The following is a 15769-nucleotide window of genomic DNA, read 5'->3' on the forward strand; positions in this document are numbered from 1 at the left end:
GCAAAATATTTTGTAAGTTTATTAGTTTATTTTATTTGTAACTTAATATAAAGGTAAAAATTTTCTCCTTTGCTCCAAGTTTCAGTGAATTTTTTTCTGTTTCATAAAAAAGCAAATCAGAAATAGAAAGTGTTTTAAATAAAGGTTAAAAATTAATAATATAATGACACAGAAGTTCTAAAACAAGAAAAGCAAGTTGAATCGGTAGCCTCAGACAGAAAATCTTCCTTTGATTTCTTGGCATTAGAATATTTAACATTCCACAAATATTATTTTTCTTATTTAGACTTACATGTGTAAAATATATATGTTTCTTTAGTCTTTTATAATCCCTTCTCTTCACTGAAGTTTAAAATAATGTGCTCTTGTTGACTATCTAAATTTATAACTTTTGAAACAAACTTTTCAAAGAAACATTGTGATATTAGAAAATCATATGAAATCTTGCTATTGTATTTTGTGGTATGCTTTGAAAGAAAATATATCAAAACACATTGTCTGAATCCTATGTCAAATGAAGCTATAGTTAGATTAGGGAGAAAAACAATGCGTTCTCACAATTGTGTTACCAGAGTCACATAATGCCCTACTTGGAAGATATTTGCCAGGTTCCTAGATAGACATTCACATAGTCCAAAAACATTTCACTGTCGATTACAACCCAAGTCATTGGACAGAATGTGGAAATAGCAATAGAATGCTTTATTTAGATTTAAGCTGCCAGAGCCTGCATTATATCATTTCTCTCTCTTGGCTAGAACAGAAAAAAAGAAGATAACTTAGCATAATTTAATGCCTGACAAATGATACGATGACACTTGAGATTTTCTCATTTAGAGAATTAATCACCATAATTTAGTAATACCAAAACTTACTTAACGTCCCTTCAAGGGAAAGTGACTCAGTTTCTGAGTGTCACCATTGCAAATGAATTTTCTTTCTGCCTATGGGAATACTGATGATGGGAGAGGAAATGTAATAAATCAGAATCATAAAAGCAACCAGAATTCTAACTGGGCAGCACTCATGTACAAAACTCTTACAGAGACCAAATACTGTATCAGGCAGTCTCAGAAAGCATCAAAATCCAGTTTCCAACAGTAATCAAATTTGCAAATTTCTTCTCAGGTCTATGCATGATCAGTATTCATTGAACTATCTTGACAAATCTCATAAAATAATCTAATCTTCTTGCTAAGCAGATATGTATATTAGTTGAGGGAAGACTTACCACCAACCCCACCTCCCTGTTCCAGTAAGATTTAGTATCAAATTCTTTTATTACCTATTTCCTATTTTAGTTGTGATGAATAATTCACAAAATCTGGTGCAATGAGTTTATCTTGAGAAACAATCTTGTCTTGAGTATATAAAGATCCATATAAATGTGCATATATTCTATGTTCGTAATTCATATTAATAGAGTTTATCATTTCTAGGCACAAGGCTCACCCACTTAGGTGGCATAAGCATGGAGAGTCTGTAGGAATAATGATTAGTGAATAAGGTTAAATGAGAATGGGAAATTGCGAAGGTTTCTAGGGTATTTTTACTCAAAGCTTCCTTAAAATAGAGAAAATAGAGCTCATTATATTAATCAGTAGTTCAGATCTAGAGTTTTTATCTCAGCATTATTTTTTGAAAAGCTTTATGATCTATTAAGTCTAGTTTGGGTTCTGACATGAAGATAAATTTCCAAAACTAATCTCTTTTAACTTTGAAATATCTGCATCCAGCAGAGCCACACAAAGGAGAACTGGAAGATATGCCAATTATTAATACCAATTATTAAACCAACAACTATCTAAAGCAACATAAGGACTAAGATTCCATTTAGATCAACTGTTACTGTTATTGCAGTTATTTAAAGGTATATGCAAGGGAGTGAAAGTCAAGGGATTTTAGTCTGAAACATGAGAATCTGTCAGTTTTAGGAAAGGAGTGGCCAGGGATAATAGGCTATATTTGCATAAGTTAAGATTATTATTTAGATGAGGAAGCCGGGCAATTTCTTTTTAGATAATGGGAAAAGTTCCATAGGGTCAGCTGTGATTGATTATGTGGAATGCATTTTTAAGTGGTTTTAACAGTGAAAGGATCACCCAGTGACTTGTGAGTTTCCCTCACTGGAAAGACTTCCTTATTATATCTAAATATAATATTAAATAAACATTGAATAAACTTTTCCAGAATATATTTAATACCAATATATAGTTATACTTAGTTACCAAGCAATGTAGAAGGATCTTTACCACACATAATCCTATCAAATCCTTTTTAAAAATTTTTACATGATAAATACTATTTATCATCCCCATTTTAGAGGATGAAATTTATATTAAGAGAGATGAAGTACCTTGACCAAAGCTATAGAGTTAAAAAGCAATCGAGTTGGTTTTGTAGTAGAAAAATGAGTATCTGCCAGAGATAATATAGAAGAGATTTTTTTCATTAAATAAAAAATAAAAATTGATGTTTTCTAACTCCCTGATACAAATACTCCCAGATTCTGTTTGTGGCAGAAGCCACCTTTTCCGAGTGTTTGAATGGGTACAGGCAAGAGAAAACCCTGCTTATTGAGTTTTTATCTATTTTTTTTTTTTGTCTTTGTCTTCCACAATATCTATAAAAATAGATACACTGTAAATAGCAAGTTAGACTGGTCACTTTGGACAGTATGATAAGAAAACTTGCAATTCCAAAATAAATGCATTTTCAGAGATCTTTTTTCTGTTAATCAAAGATTCTCTCTCTCTTGTGAGGCAAGCATTATCAATAATTACAAATGCATTAATAATAAAGGGATGCGCAACTGTTTGCTCTATCTTTCCCTGATATTTTTGCATGTCACTTGCTTTCCTAAAATGGAAGCAAAACAGATTTGCTTCTGTTGGTATGCTTGTCACCTTCAAAGCTGTAACCATTTCTTTGCAGTGATCATTCTGTTTAGGTGTTAAGTCAAATAATGGAAACTTTGAGTTTAACCTGAGTGAGATTTTCACATTGGAAAGAATCTTATGAGGAATTCTTTAAGGTCACTGCCAAATTACAAAATGTAATTTGAAGACTAAGTGGAGCAAAATTATAGTGTACTGCTATTTTAATGCCTTTTCCTATTTGCTCCCCCTCAACATCCCTTATTCTTCTAGGTTATCTTCCCCCTTAACAATGACTTATCTCTCTTTCTGACTTTTCAATAGGAACACGTGAGTAACCAAGTATGGTTAAAGAGAGAGATTTTACTTTCTTGCTTCGCCTTTTCCCATTTTGCCCCTCCCTGTGTGCCCTCTGCCCTAGCTTACTGATTTTAAGTTCTGGATGATAACTGGCAATAGTAGAGAAGCCATTGTAATTCCACCTTGAATTCTGGGTTTCTCTGGATTCATATTCTGAGAAGTGTCAGCTCTTTAAATCATGTTGTTCATTTCATGTTGAACCATCCCGTTTTGAAAGCCAGTATTTCTTGCCATTATAAAGCAACCATGTTTATAAGAATAAGGCAAGGCTTCCTGTTTAGAAACATGCTCCTTTGATGGGAGTCAATGAAACTGAGCCAGCATATTTCGAAACATTCATTCTTGAACTGGCATTTCACTTCTGGAAATTTATTCATATTTATAAATAAGAGTAACTGTGTTTTGTAAAAGAAACCCTTTCTTCTGAGGTTTCTGGCAGCTCAGCTTTTTTTTTTTTTTTCAAATATGGTATATGAAAGAATAAAAAAGAAACCAATTTGCATGTTTCCCATATTAAAACAATCTAGAATAATTTACAATACAAATCAGTAAGACTCTAGTAGATGAATGCAAATTAGACCTTTTAAATCAAAAACTAAATTAATCATTGAATTATAATTGCAAAGTATATTATCATGCATTAAGTAGCATCGAGTGGCACTGTTAGTTCAGTTGCATAGCAGAGAGGGCCCTGACATTCTTGTGCTCTCCCTATTTTGCTGTTTTAAAACAATAATGATCATGAGACTGGCCTCTGAGCCAGTCAGTGAGAGGTCAAACCGTTGCTCTACAGCGTAGGTAGCCAAGTGTTTTCATTTATTTGCTGTTCTATTCCTATCTTCTTGTTTATCTTCATTTCATTTTTGTTTTCAGTTGACATGTGGTCAGTAGGGTGCATCATGGGAGAAATGATAAAAGGTGCAGTGCTGTTTCCTGGCACTGATCGTATCCTTCTTAGCAGCCAGTGGTCTCCCTGGGTGTCATTCTCAAATCAATTCCTTTTGGTCTAACACAACACTGCTGGTGGTATGTACTCACCATCTTTACAGGGGTTCTAAGGGACTCCAATGTCAAATATTTACCAGCTGGCATCGTGGTAGAGTAACCTAGTCTCCTAGATAGATCTTACGTGGATAATACAGTATCAAACATTCAGCATGCTTTCAAAATATCTGCCTTAAAATTCAGTCCTATGAAACTAACAGTGATACGCTCTTCTCTACTGGTTCTCTTTTGGGGAGAGTAGATGTTTTAAAATTAAGTTATTTTCAAAACTAGATAATAAATGACAAAATATTTCAGTTTTAAGACTGGAGATTTATGCTTTTAAGAAATATTCACTTGACATGGAAATTTTTAACCAGTTAGATTCTTTTTCACCCTAAAAACATGAGAGGTTTATATTAACACATATGAATTTCATTTTAAAATTGACCAACATCTTTTAAAATTCTTTTTGTCATTTACTTCATTTCTAGGAATAATAGGTCCAATTCCTGTTCTTATTTTTTCTACATTATTAACAAGTACAAAAATTAAAACCTCATTAGTTACTAAAGATTATATAAAACTTCTGAAGAAAAAAATTTCTGTCACTTGAATAAGTAAAAGTGATCTTAGGCAGCTAATAGTTAACAAGTAAAGATTCCAGGAGCCCTTCGGTGTTAAGTAGATACAGACACTGTGTTATTATATGGGTGTGTAATAATTTATTTTCTTAAATTGGTAAATATTCTACACCCAGTCACTTATGAAGATATTATGTCTTCATCATATTAAAGATAAAGCCTCTGCTTAAATGACTATGATTCAAAAATAAAATCAAACCTATAATAATGAGGTTTTAATGTATAATTAAAGTAAACCTAATTACTAATATAGTGTATGCTAACCATATTACAATTAGCTATTTGCTTTGAGGAATAACATTACTTATATGGATATATATAGTTTTATACAAATACTCTCTGTGTGTATTAAAGGACCAGTTTGGGAAATGACTGAGTTAGGCACTTAATTAGTTTTTATTGAATGTAAGAACTAACCTAAAAATGTTTATTTTGTAAAAATAAAACTGCACTGTTTTTACTTCTATTCTTTTTTCTAGTCTTATTTATGACACATTTATTTTTTAAAGTTTTTGTCTATATTGCAGTTTTGTCTTCTAAATATTCAGTTTATTAAATAACATCAATAAATTTACATTCATGTTTATGGTGATGTTGTTTCAAAGTCAGTTGGCTTGATAAAAACTAAATTTCTTCAGATTTCTGAGAAACAGGATTGTTTTTTTCATTTCCAAGGGATTTTAAACGTTACTTTGGTCTTTGGACATCAACATGAAACAGTTCTTCAGTTTTGATTAATTTTAGGCATTTGATGAAAATAGACTCAATCTGTTAACTTTGTACTCTGCTTTTTCAGTTCATTGTGGTGACTGAAATGAATATTTGCCACCTCTAAATTAAAATGATGGATTATCACTACTTTCCTCTCATGTTCTATTTAAAAAATCAAATCACGTTTCTACAATGGAGTTAATAAGTGCAGATTAACATTTCTTTGAATACATTTTTGGGGAGAAGTTGCTTGGGTATCATTTCTAATTTGGATACTAAAATCCTTTGTAAGTAAAGCTTTAGGCTGCTACTAATGTTAAAAACTCATAATAGATGAGCTTTCAATGCCTACACTTGATATTTTATATTGACTTGTTTTTGGGATTCTTCTTATAGGGATCTATTTGTAAATTTCTTGAAGGACAAATGCTAATTATTTTCTAAAGTGGCTTCTCTGAGTGTAGGATGTGGTCTTTTAATGATTTCAAACATGTTAGTTAAAGTTTAAGTCATTCTTTTTCAAGCAAAAAAATTATGAACACTGACTTTCATAAGGTTAAACCTTTAAAATGGAAGATAGATTATTTTTAAAATTCTCTATTATTAGAAATGAGTTCTGCGAAGAGGCAATAAAATTGTATCTAAATTTATTAGTTTAATAGAGCCTTTAAAATGGAGTTAGAGATATACAATATGTATATACATGTGGATACAATATGTATCCATACAATACATCATAAGAAGATCATATTATTTTAATCAACATATCCTTACTTATATGAAGGGATTCTCAAAATAAATGATTGCTAGAAATCCTTGCAATATGAGCTATGCATGTCTTCTTAATATATAAGCCAATTCAACAACAACATTTAAAATATTAATAAGACATTATCCCCCTTATCCTTTACATCTAAATATTTCAGCATGTTATTTTTAACATTAAGAACTTTAGATAGCTAAATGCTGTTTTTAAAATGTTACAAATTTATATGCTACTTTATTAGTAAATATATTTAAAAATATATAATTAACTGAATTTTTTCAAATCAAATGTTTTTAATTCTCTACAGAAGGATCAGAACTCAACTACTGAGATAATTTTGGGATATCAAATGAATTTCATTATAGCAGAAATTCTTACTTTAAGAATTACAAAATATATCATCAAGTGAATTGATGTTAAATATACAGCTTTTGAAGATCAAAAAATGAATACACATATACTATCACTCAGATTAAAAAATAGAATATTACCAATATCTTTGAGTCTTTTTGTGTCTCCCCAGTCATATCCTTACTCTCCCCAGAGATCCTAAATACATATTTTTACAACCTTCTTGACTTTCTTTATATTTTACCACAGGTATATTTATCTCTAAGCAGCATATGGTTTAGTTTTATATGTCTTATATATTACACAAGACACATTATTTTGCTACTTGCTTTTTGTTGAAGTTAACATTAAATTTTTGAGATTTGTTCATGTTGATCCATTAGATAGTTCATTCATTTTCATTGATGTAAAGTATTGCAGTCTCAATATGCCATAGTGAATTCATTCTCCTATAAATAGGCTTTGGAATATATTCAGGTTTTTTGTTTTCTTTTTTTTTTTTTTTTGCTTTTATAAACAATGAATCTATGAATATGTATCTCATGGGAGATACAAGGGAAAGGAGCACATGGGAAAGGTTTTTATGTGGTTTGTTTTTGTTTTTGTTTTTTTAATGATAAATGCTTGGGTGCATGGGGATGCACATTTTAAACCTGACAATGTAACACCAGATTGAATTCTAGAGTAGCATAAGTAAATATAACTGTCTACTTCCCATCACCACTAACTCTTGGTATTGCCAGATTTGTTTTTAAATTTGTTACCAATCTCGTGGATATAAAATACTATTTTATTGGAGGCTAATTTATATTTTCTTAACTACAAGGGAGGCTTAGCATCTTTTCTAGTGTTTACTGGCCATTAATATTTTCCCCTTGGTAAAGTTTCTTCTTAAACATTTTTATTGTATTTTTAAACATCGATTAGTAAGAGTTCATTATATATTCTGACAAATATTTTTGTCAGTTTTTATGTATTGCAAATATCTTCTCCCTGTATTTAGATAGTTTTCCCATTTTATTTTATAATGATTTTGGACTTTGGCAATCTTTTTTTTAGTGTGCATGTATTTTTATGTCTTAAGAATCCTTTTATATTTTTATATTCTCTTGTAATTTTACTATAATGCTTTTAAAGATTAATCTTTTACATTTAAGTGTTTAGTTCACTTGGAATTGATTTTTGTGTTTGGTGTTAAAGAGGGATCTAATTGATTTTATTTCAATTCCATTTACTGACTAGCTTATTTTTTCTTTACTGGTCTATAAGGCTTACTGTCCTAAGTTTCCACACACTGAGGGAGAGGGTTTTAGATTCTGGGCCCTTTATTTTGTTCCACTGGTCTCTTTCTCTATCTTTATAGCACTACTACCTTTTCTTCATATGAATGTATAATATATACATATATCAGGTAAGGTAAATATCTCACCTTTTTTGCCTTCTTCAGGTATCTTAGCTATTAATGAATTGTTGCTTTTCCACAAACATTTTAGAATTGGCTTGTTAAGATTCCTATTAGTATTTATACTGTAGCTATTATTATTAATTATTATAGTAAATATTATTTAATTTATATTTTGTTAATTATTAGTAATTAATATTAAATATTATTTATTAATACTATATGATAAATAAAAACCCAATGTTTACTATTAAATCCATAGTTCAATATGTGGGAAATTGCCTTTTTAATTTGGATAATATTTATCTTTCTCCTGAACACACGAGGATCTTAGGATAAACTAATTTAGGTTATTATTATACCAACTTAAATATGTTATCTATACCCAGTATTTTAGTTCTTTTTCTTTAGCCTCATGAATTGACAATATTGTTAGAATATTGCATACAGCTAGAGTTTGTTTAGATTCACCTTTATATGAAAGAATTTTCTTGTTTACCACTACTTCTTACAATTTGGCCCTTTAAGCTTATTTTCCTTTTTTTTCAACTTTAAAAATCAAGTTTATTTTTCTACACCAACAACAAATAATATGAAAATAAAAATATGAATATGTCTCATCATAATATCAAATCAAAGAAAATAGACCTTTGGTTTCCAGTTCCACATGTAAGAAGCTTAGAAGTCATCAATCCATTCTAAGAAGAAGTAAAAAGGCTGAACAGATTGAAAATCATCAGCTCTCTTGGATCTGCAAGAGTGGGAAGACGCAGAGAAAGCTACTTCCCCCAACCAAGAGAAACAGACAAATACAGGGATTTATGTCAAGGGTAGAAAAATATGAACTATAATTAACAAATTTCTAAAAACTCAGTGTAGACACCTCTCAGATTTAAAAATTCCAGGGAGAGAGTCAGTCATATGGGACCACAACATCATTAGATTTACCTCCAAGAACTTGATCAGTTTCCAGAAAATATCTGAGAAAGATTGCCTCATTTTTTTCCATAGCGGGAAAAGGAACCATTTTGAAATATACCAGAACACTCTGTTTTTCTTATTTCTCTTTGTTTACCTTTATTAAGTTTTTTAATTTTATTTTTTTAAAGATTTTATTTATTTATTTGACAGACAGATGACAAGTAGGCAGAGAGAGAAAGGAGGAGGAAGGCTCCCTGCCAGTCAGAAAGCCCAATTAGGGGCTCAATCCCAGGACCTTTGGATCATGACCTGAGGGAAGGCAGAGGCTTAACCCACTGAGCCACCCAGGCATCCCAAGTTTTTTCATTTTAATTCCAATATAGTTAACATACAGTGTTCTATTAACATACAGGGTTCTATTAATTCTAATACAATAGGGTGATTCAACAGTTTTATACATTATTCAGTGTTCTTTATTTAATTTTATTTTATATTGTGTTATCTTATTCACCATGCAGTACATCATTAATTATTTTTTAAAAGATTTTATTTGTTTGAGAGAGAGAGAGTGAGAGAAAAATCGTGAGAGGGGAGAGGGTCAGAGGAAGAAGCAGACTCCTGGCTGAGCAGGGAGCCTGATGCAGGACTCGATCCTGGGACTCCAGGCTTATGACCTGAGTCTAAGGCAGTCGCTTAACCAACTGAGCCACCCAGGCACCCATATCATTAGTTTTTGATGTAGTGTTTAATGATTCATTAGTTATGTATAACACCCGGTGCTCCATGCAATCCATGCCCTCCTTAATACCAGTCACCAGGCTCACCTATCTCCCTACTCCCCTCCCTTCTAAAACTCTCAGTTCGTTTCCCAGAGTCTATAGTGTCTTATGATTCATCTCCCACTCCGATTTCTCTCCCTTCATTTTTCCCTTCTCCTAATGTTCTCCTTGTTATTCCTTATGCATCCACAATTAAGTGAAACCATTTGATATTGACTTTCTCCATTTGACTTATTTCACTCAGCATAATTTTCTCCAGTCCCATCCAAGTTGATGCAAAATTTGAGTACTCATCCTTTGTGAAGACTGAATATTCCACTGTGTATATAGAATATTACACAGTGGAATATTCCATTGTGTATATAGAATATATCTATTTGTCTGTTGAAGTGCGTCTTGGTTCTTTCCGCAGTTTGGCTATTGTGGACATTGCTGCTATGAACACTCAGTGCTGTTCTTGATAAGTGTACTCTTTAAGCCCCATCAGCTACTTGAGCCATCCTTTCTCTCCCTTGACTCTGGTAACCATCAGTTTGTCTTCTATAGTTAAGATTCTCTTTCTTGGCTGACTGTGCTGCTTCTCTCTGATCCGTGGTGGGAAGCACCTTTTCCACAGGACATCAGTGAAAGCCTGAATAAGAAAAACAATTTCGTCTTCCTAAGCCATGGCTCATCAGTTGTACAGAAATACCTCTTTGGGAAACAGTCTCCAGGGCAGCCTTAATGAGCTCATATAGTCTCAACAGATCACCAACCCCCCCACCATCAAGTTGCCCTTCAAGTTCTACCTCATTTTGATAAAGCTATAAATTCAGTATTGGTGCAGAGGGTCAGGAAGAGAGTCAGTTTCAGGAGCTCTCTAAATACAAACAGATTCTGTGATAATGAGTGGAATTTTGTATTGAATGATGTTGAATTCAGAAAGGTGACAGAACTTATTAAGTGGATAAAGTGAAAATTGTACCACTGATGGTAAAGATACTGGCTCCAATTCTACAGAACGAATAGAAAAAAATGGCTTTTTAATGACATCTTTTATTATTCATCTCTTTTTTGAAAAGAAGCATAGAGACTTTTTAAATTTATTCTATCATCGCAGAAATGACTGCACTATGCTATATATACTATCAGAATTCTGGTAGAAAGAGGCTTATAACTACAGCCTCTGCAGAAATGACTGCACTATGCTATATATACCATCAGAATTCTGGTAGAAAGAGGCTTATAACTACAGCCTCTGCTATTACCTTTTCAGTGTGAAGAAACAGAAGTTTTTTGTTTTTTGTTTTTTGTTTTTTTTTTTAATATTGTTGCCTTCCTAAGAACATTCTTGAATAAACTCATTTTAACCCCCCCCCAAAAAAAAGAATCTGTTTCTTGGTTCGTCTCTCTTTTTTTCCTTTGCTCCTTTGTTTCTTAAATTCCACATATGAGTGAAATCATATGGTATTTGACTTTATTGACTTATTTTGATTAGCATTATACTCTTTAGCTTCATCCATGTCATTGCAAATAGAAAAAGTTCATTCTTTTTTATAACTGAATAATATTCCATTGTATATACACTTCTTTTTATCCATTCATCTGCTGATGGACATTTGGACTGCTTCCATAATTTGGCTATTGTAAATGCTGCAATAAGCATGGTGTGCATGTATCCATTTGAATTAGTTTTTGTATTCTTTGGATAAATACCCAGTAGTGCAATTACTGGATCATAGGGTGATTTTAACTTCTTGAGGAACCTCCTTACTAATTTCCATAGCAGCTGCATCAGTTTGCATTCCCATTAATAAAGCATGAGAATTCCTATTTCTCTACTTCTTCATCCACACTTTTTCTTGTGTTTTTGATATTAGCCATTTTGACAGGTGTGAGGTGATTTTGTTGTAGCTCTGATTTGCATTTCTCTGATGAGTGATGTTGAGCATCTTTTCATGTCTCTGTTGGTCATCTATATGTCTTCTTTGGAAAAATGTTTGTTCATTTCTTCTGCCCATTTGTAATGTTTTAATATTTTTTATTAATAAATGACATTTATTTACATGGATATATTTTAATTAAGTTGTAGTTCAGAAAGTTTTCTATTTTTTTTTTTTTTTTAGGTTTACAAGATTTTTTTTCCCTCACCGTAGCACATATCCTTCCCAGTGTCCATCACTCAGCCACCCCACCCCTCCCACCCCCTCCCTTCCAGCAACCCTCAGTTTATTTTCTGAGATTGAGTCTCTTATGGTTTGTCTGCCTCTTTGCCCATTTTTAAATTGCTTGTGAGTGTTGATTTATATCAGTTCTTTATGTATTTTGGATACTAACCCTTCATTGGATGTATCATTTACAAATATCTTCTTCCAGTGTAGGTTACTTTTTACTTTTGTTGATTGTTTCCTTTGCTGTGCAGAATCTTTTTATCTTGATGTAGTCCCAAAGGTTTTTAACTCTTATTTCCCTTCCCTCAGGAGATATATCTAGAAAAAGCTGCTATGGCTATTGTCAGAGACATTGTCAGTGCTCTCTTCTATGGTTTTTATGGTTCCAGATTCACATTTAGGTCTTTAGTCCATTTTGAATTTATTTTTGCATATGGTTTAAAAAAGTGGTCCACTTTCATTCTTTTCCATGTAGCTGTCCAGTTTTCCCAACACCATTTGTTGAAGAGACTGCCTTTTCCTCATTGCATATTCTTTCCTCTTTAATCAAAGATTAATTGACCACAGAATTGTGGATTTATTTCTTAACCCACTGAGCCACCCAGGCACCCCTGTGGATTTATTTCTTGATTTTCTATTCTGATCCATTGATCTGTGTGTCTATTTTTATGTTGATACCATACTGCTTTGATAACTATAGCTTTGTAGTATAAATTGAAGTCTGGAATTGTGATACTTTCAGTTTTGTCTTTCTTTCTTTCTTTCTTTCTTTCTTTCTTTCTTTCTTTCTTTCTTTCTTTTTTAGAGAGAGAGAGAGAGAGAGGAGGGGCAGAGGGTGAGGGAGAGAGAGTATCTTAAAATCTTTCTTCTTCTTCTTCTTTTTTAGTATCTTAAAATCTTAAATTCTGTCTCACAACCCTGAGATCATAATCTGAGCCAATATCAGGAATTGGATGCTTAACTGACTAAGACACCCAGGTGCCTCTGTTTTTCTTTTCTTTTCTTTTTTTAAAGGACTTTATTTATTTGATGGAGAGAGAGACACAATGAGAGAGGGAACACAAGCAGGGAGAGTGGGAGGGAGAAGCAGGCTCCCCACTAAGCAAGGAGCCCAGTGCAGGGCTTGATACCAGGACCCTGGGATGGGGACCTGAAACCAACACAGATGCTTAACAAGTGAGTCATCCAGGCAACCCATGTTTTTCCTTTTTAAGATTGCTTTGTCTATTTGGAGTCTTTTGTGGCTTCATACAAATTTTAGGATTGTTTGTTCCAGTTCTGTGAAAAACACTATTGGTATTTTGATAGGGATTGCATTAAATTTGTAAATCGCTTTGTAATTGGTAATGTGGGCATTTTAACAGTATTTGCTCTTCTAACCCATGTGCATGGAGTGTCTCAATTTCTCTGTGCTGTCTTGAATTTCTTTCAACATTTTCTAGTTTTTGGAGTCTTTAACCTCTTTGGTTAGGTTTTTTCCCTAGGTAGTTTATTGTTTTTGGTGCAATTGTAAATGGGATTATTTTTTAAATTTCTCTTTCTGCTGTTTCATTATTGGTGTATATAAATGCAACTGATTGGGGCACCTGGGTGCCTCAGTGGGTTAAGCCTCTTCCTTAGGCTCAGGTCATGGTCTCAGGGTCTCAGGATTGAAGCCCACATTGGACTCTCTGCTCAGCAGGGAGCCTGCTTCCCCTATTGTCTCTGCCTGCCTCTCTGCCTACTTGTTATCTCTCTCTGTCAAATAAATAAATAAAATCTTTAAAAAAAAAAAAGCAACAAATGCAACTGATTTCTGTATGTTGATTTTGTATCCTGGGACTTTAGTGAGCTCTAATAGTTTTTTTGGTGGAGTCTTTCGGGGTTTTCTATATATAGTATCCTGGCATCTGCAAATAGTAAAAGTTTTACTTCCTTTTTTACTAATTTGGATGCCTTTAATTTATTTTTGTTGTCTGTTGCTGTGGCTAGGACTTCCAGTACCATCTTGAGTAAAAGTGGTGAGCATGAACATCCTTGTCTTATTCCTGACCTTAGGGGAAAAGCTCTCATTTCCCCCATTGAGGTTATGTTAGCTGTGGGTGTTTTGTATATGGCTTTTATTATGTTGAGATATGTTCCATCCAAACCGACTTTGTTGTGGGTTTTTATCATGAATAGATGTTGTACTTTGTCAAATGCTTTTTCTGTGTCTATTGAAATGATTATATGGTTTTTATCCTTTCTCTTCTTGATTTGATGTATTTTGAGATTATTTACTTACTCTAAAGAATATCCTTTAAAATTTCTTTAGTAAAGGTCTTAATGATAAAATTTTTTTTTCCTTTTTGAATGGGGTTCCCTTACTTGACAGTTTTTTTGGATATGTAACTTTAGATTAACATGTTATTTTCTTCCAGCTTTTTAAGATACTATTCTACTGGCTTTTTGTTTACAGTATTTCTGGTGAATAAGGAGCAGTCAGTTTAATAGTTTAATAGTCATCTTTGGACATAGTCTGTCCTTTCTGTCTGCTTTCATTTAGGATTTTTTTTCCTTGGTCTTCGATTACTTGTTGTTCCTCTACCATGTAACTTGGTGTGGATTATTTCTTTTCTTTTTTTTTCTTTCCTTTTCTTTTCTTTCTTATTTATCTCCCTTGGGACTAAATGTGTTTCACAAATTCCAACCTATCTACAATTCCTGAAATTTCTCAGTTTTCATTTCTTTGAATATTTTCTCTCTCCTATTCTTTATATTATCTCTATAATAAAACTCTGGTTGAACTTAAAGTAGACATTCCTTTATTTAACAAGTACTGTTGAACTCTTACTATGTGCTAGACATAGTGTTTCTAGGCATTTATCAGTAAACAGAACTGACTGAAACTTGCCATGATGAAACTTACAATAAAAGGTACTGAATTAGAAGGGATTATGGCTAAGGAATAAGAGGATTGAAGGGCTAGGATGGGGGCAGATATAGTCTCTGATTTTTAAAATTTAAACATAAAAAGTTTTGTCCAGTATGCCTCATATAGATGTTTTCTTAATCTTCTATAAACCTGATTGTCCCTTTTTAATTTCCCTTTTTTATAGTCTTATGTCCCAAAATGGATTTAATCAAAGGGTCTCAAAGCATAGACTACAGCTTTCCAAAACTCCTATTAAATAGAATTTTATATTTCTGTTGGTGTTAGTTGTTTTTATTACCTCCATTCTTTAAAGTCATTGTATTTACCAATTTTAAAAGGATTTTGATATTTTTCAGCTATAAAATACAGATATCAAGTTAAATTATCCCCAAGGCCTCTTCCCAGTTTCAAAATGCAGGTAGGGTCACATCTAGTCTTTATGAGGCCAGATTATCATATAGCTTGAGGAAGGTATTTTGTAAAAAATAATTTATTTATATAATGAATATCAAATTAGATACAGAGTATTATAAGGGATTTGTGCAAATGAGGGACCCCAAAGGTAAACCTTTAATAGCTTAATAAAAATTCCACTGTTGTGACGACATATTTATATATATTGGATTTCCTTATACGTGAAGTGTCTCTCCATTTTTTGCTTTGTAAGGAAATACAGATTACAGTAATAAATAGATATATAAGACAAAATGGTTGTAGAGAAATCCATACACATCATGCTTCAAATATCAGCCTTTGGATATCCTGAATCCCATAGTATTCCATTCACAATCTCCTGCCAGTGACCAAATAGCCTTTAACTCAAATTGTCAGCTTTCAGTTTTTTCATGTGTTTGGCTCATAATATTTCTTCTTCCTGTGCTCATTTATAATAAAAATAAATGTTAGTTACTATTATGCATTAAGGCGCTTAT

General features: G+C 32.4%; 1 protein-coding gene and 1 pseudogene across 17 annotated transcripts in view; both read left to right on the plus strand.

The window, feature by feature from the left end:
- MAPK10 (mitogen-activated protein kinase 10) overlaps positions 1 to 15769 on the plus strand; it is a 588472-nt gene that overhangs the window by 514389 nt on the left and 58314 nt on the right. The window contains exon 8 of one of the 17 annotated variants that reach the window (XM_045079391.1): positions 4110 to 4181. The exons of the other annotated variants lie outside the window; for them this stretch is intronic. Within the exon in view, the coding sequence (XP_044935326.1) occupies positions 4110 to 4181 (72 nt within the window). The remainder of the gene's footprint in view (positions 1 to 4109; positions 4182 to 15769) is intronic. 17 annotated transcript variants of the gene reach the window in all.
- Positions 10224 to 11150, plus strand: LOC123391869 (annotated as a pseudogene).

Source organism: Mustela putorius, unplaced genomic scaffold (genome assembly GCF_011764305.1).
Source record: "Mustela putorius furo isolate JIRA1106 unplaced genomic scaffold, ASM1176430v1.1 tig00000382_pilon_pilon_pilon, whole genome shotgun sequence".
In the NCBI taxonomy this organism is placed as follows: Eukaryota; Metazoa; Chordata; class Mammalia; order Carnivora; family Mustelidae; genus Mustela; species Mustela putorius.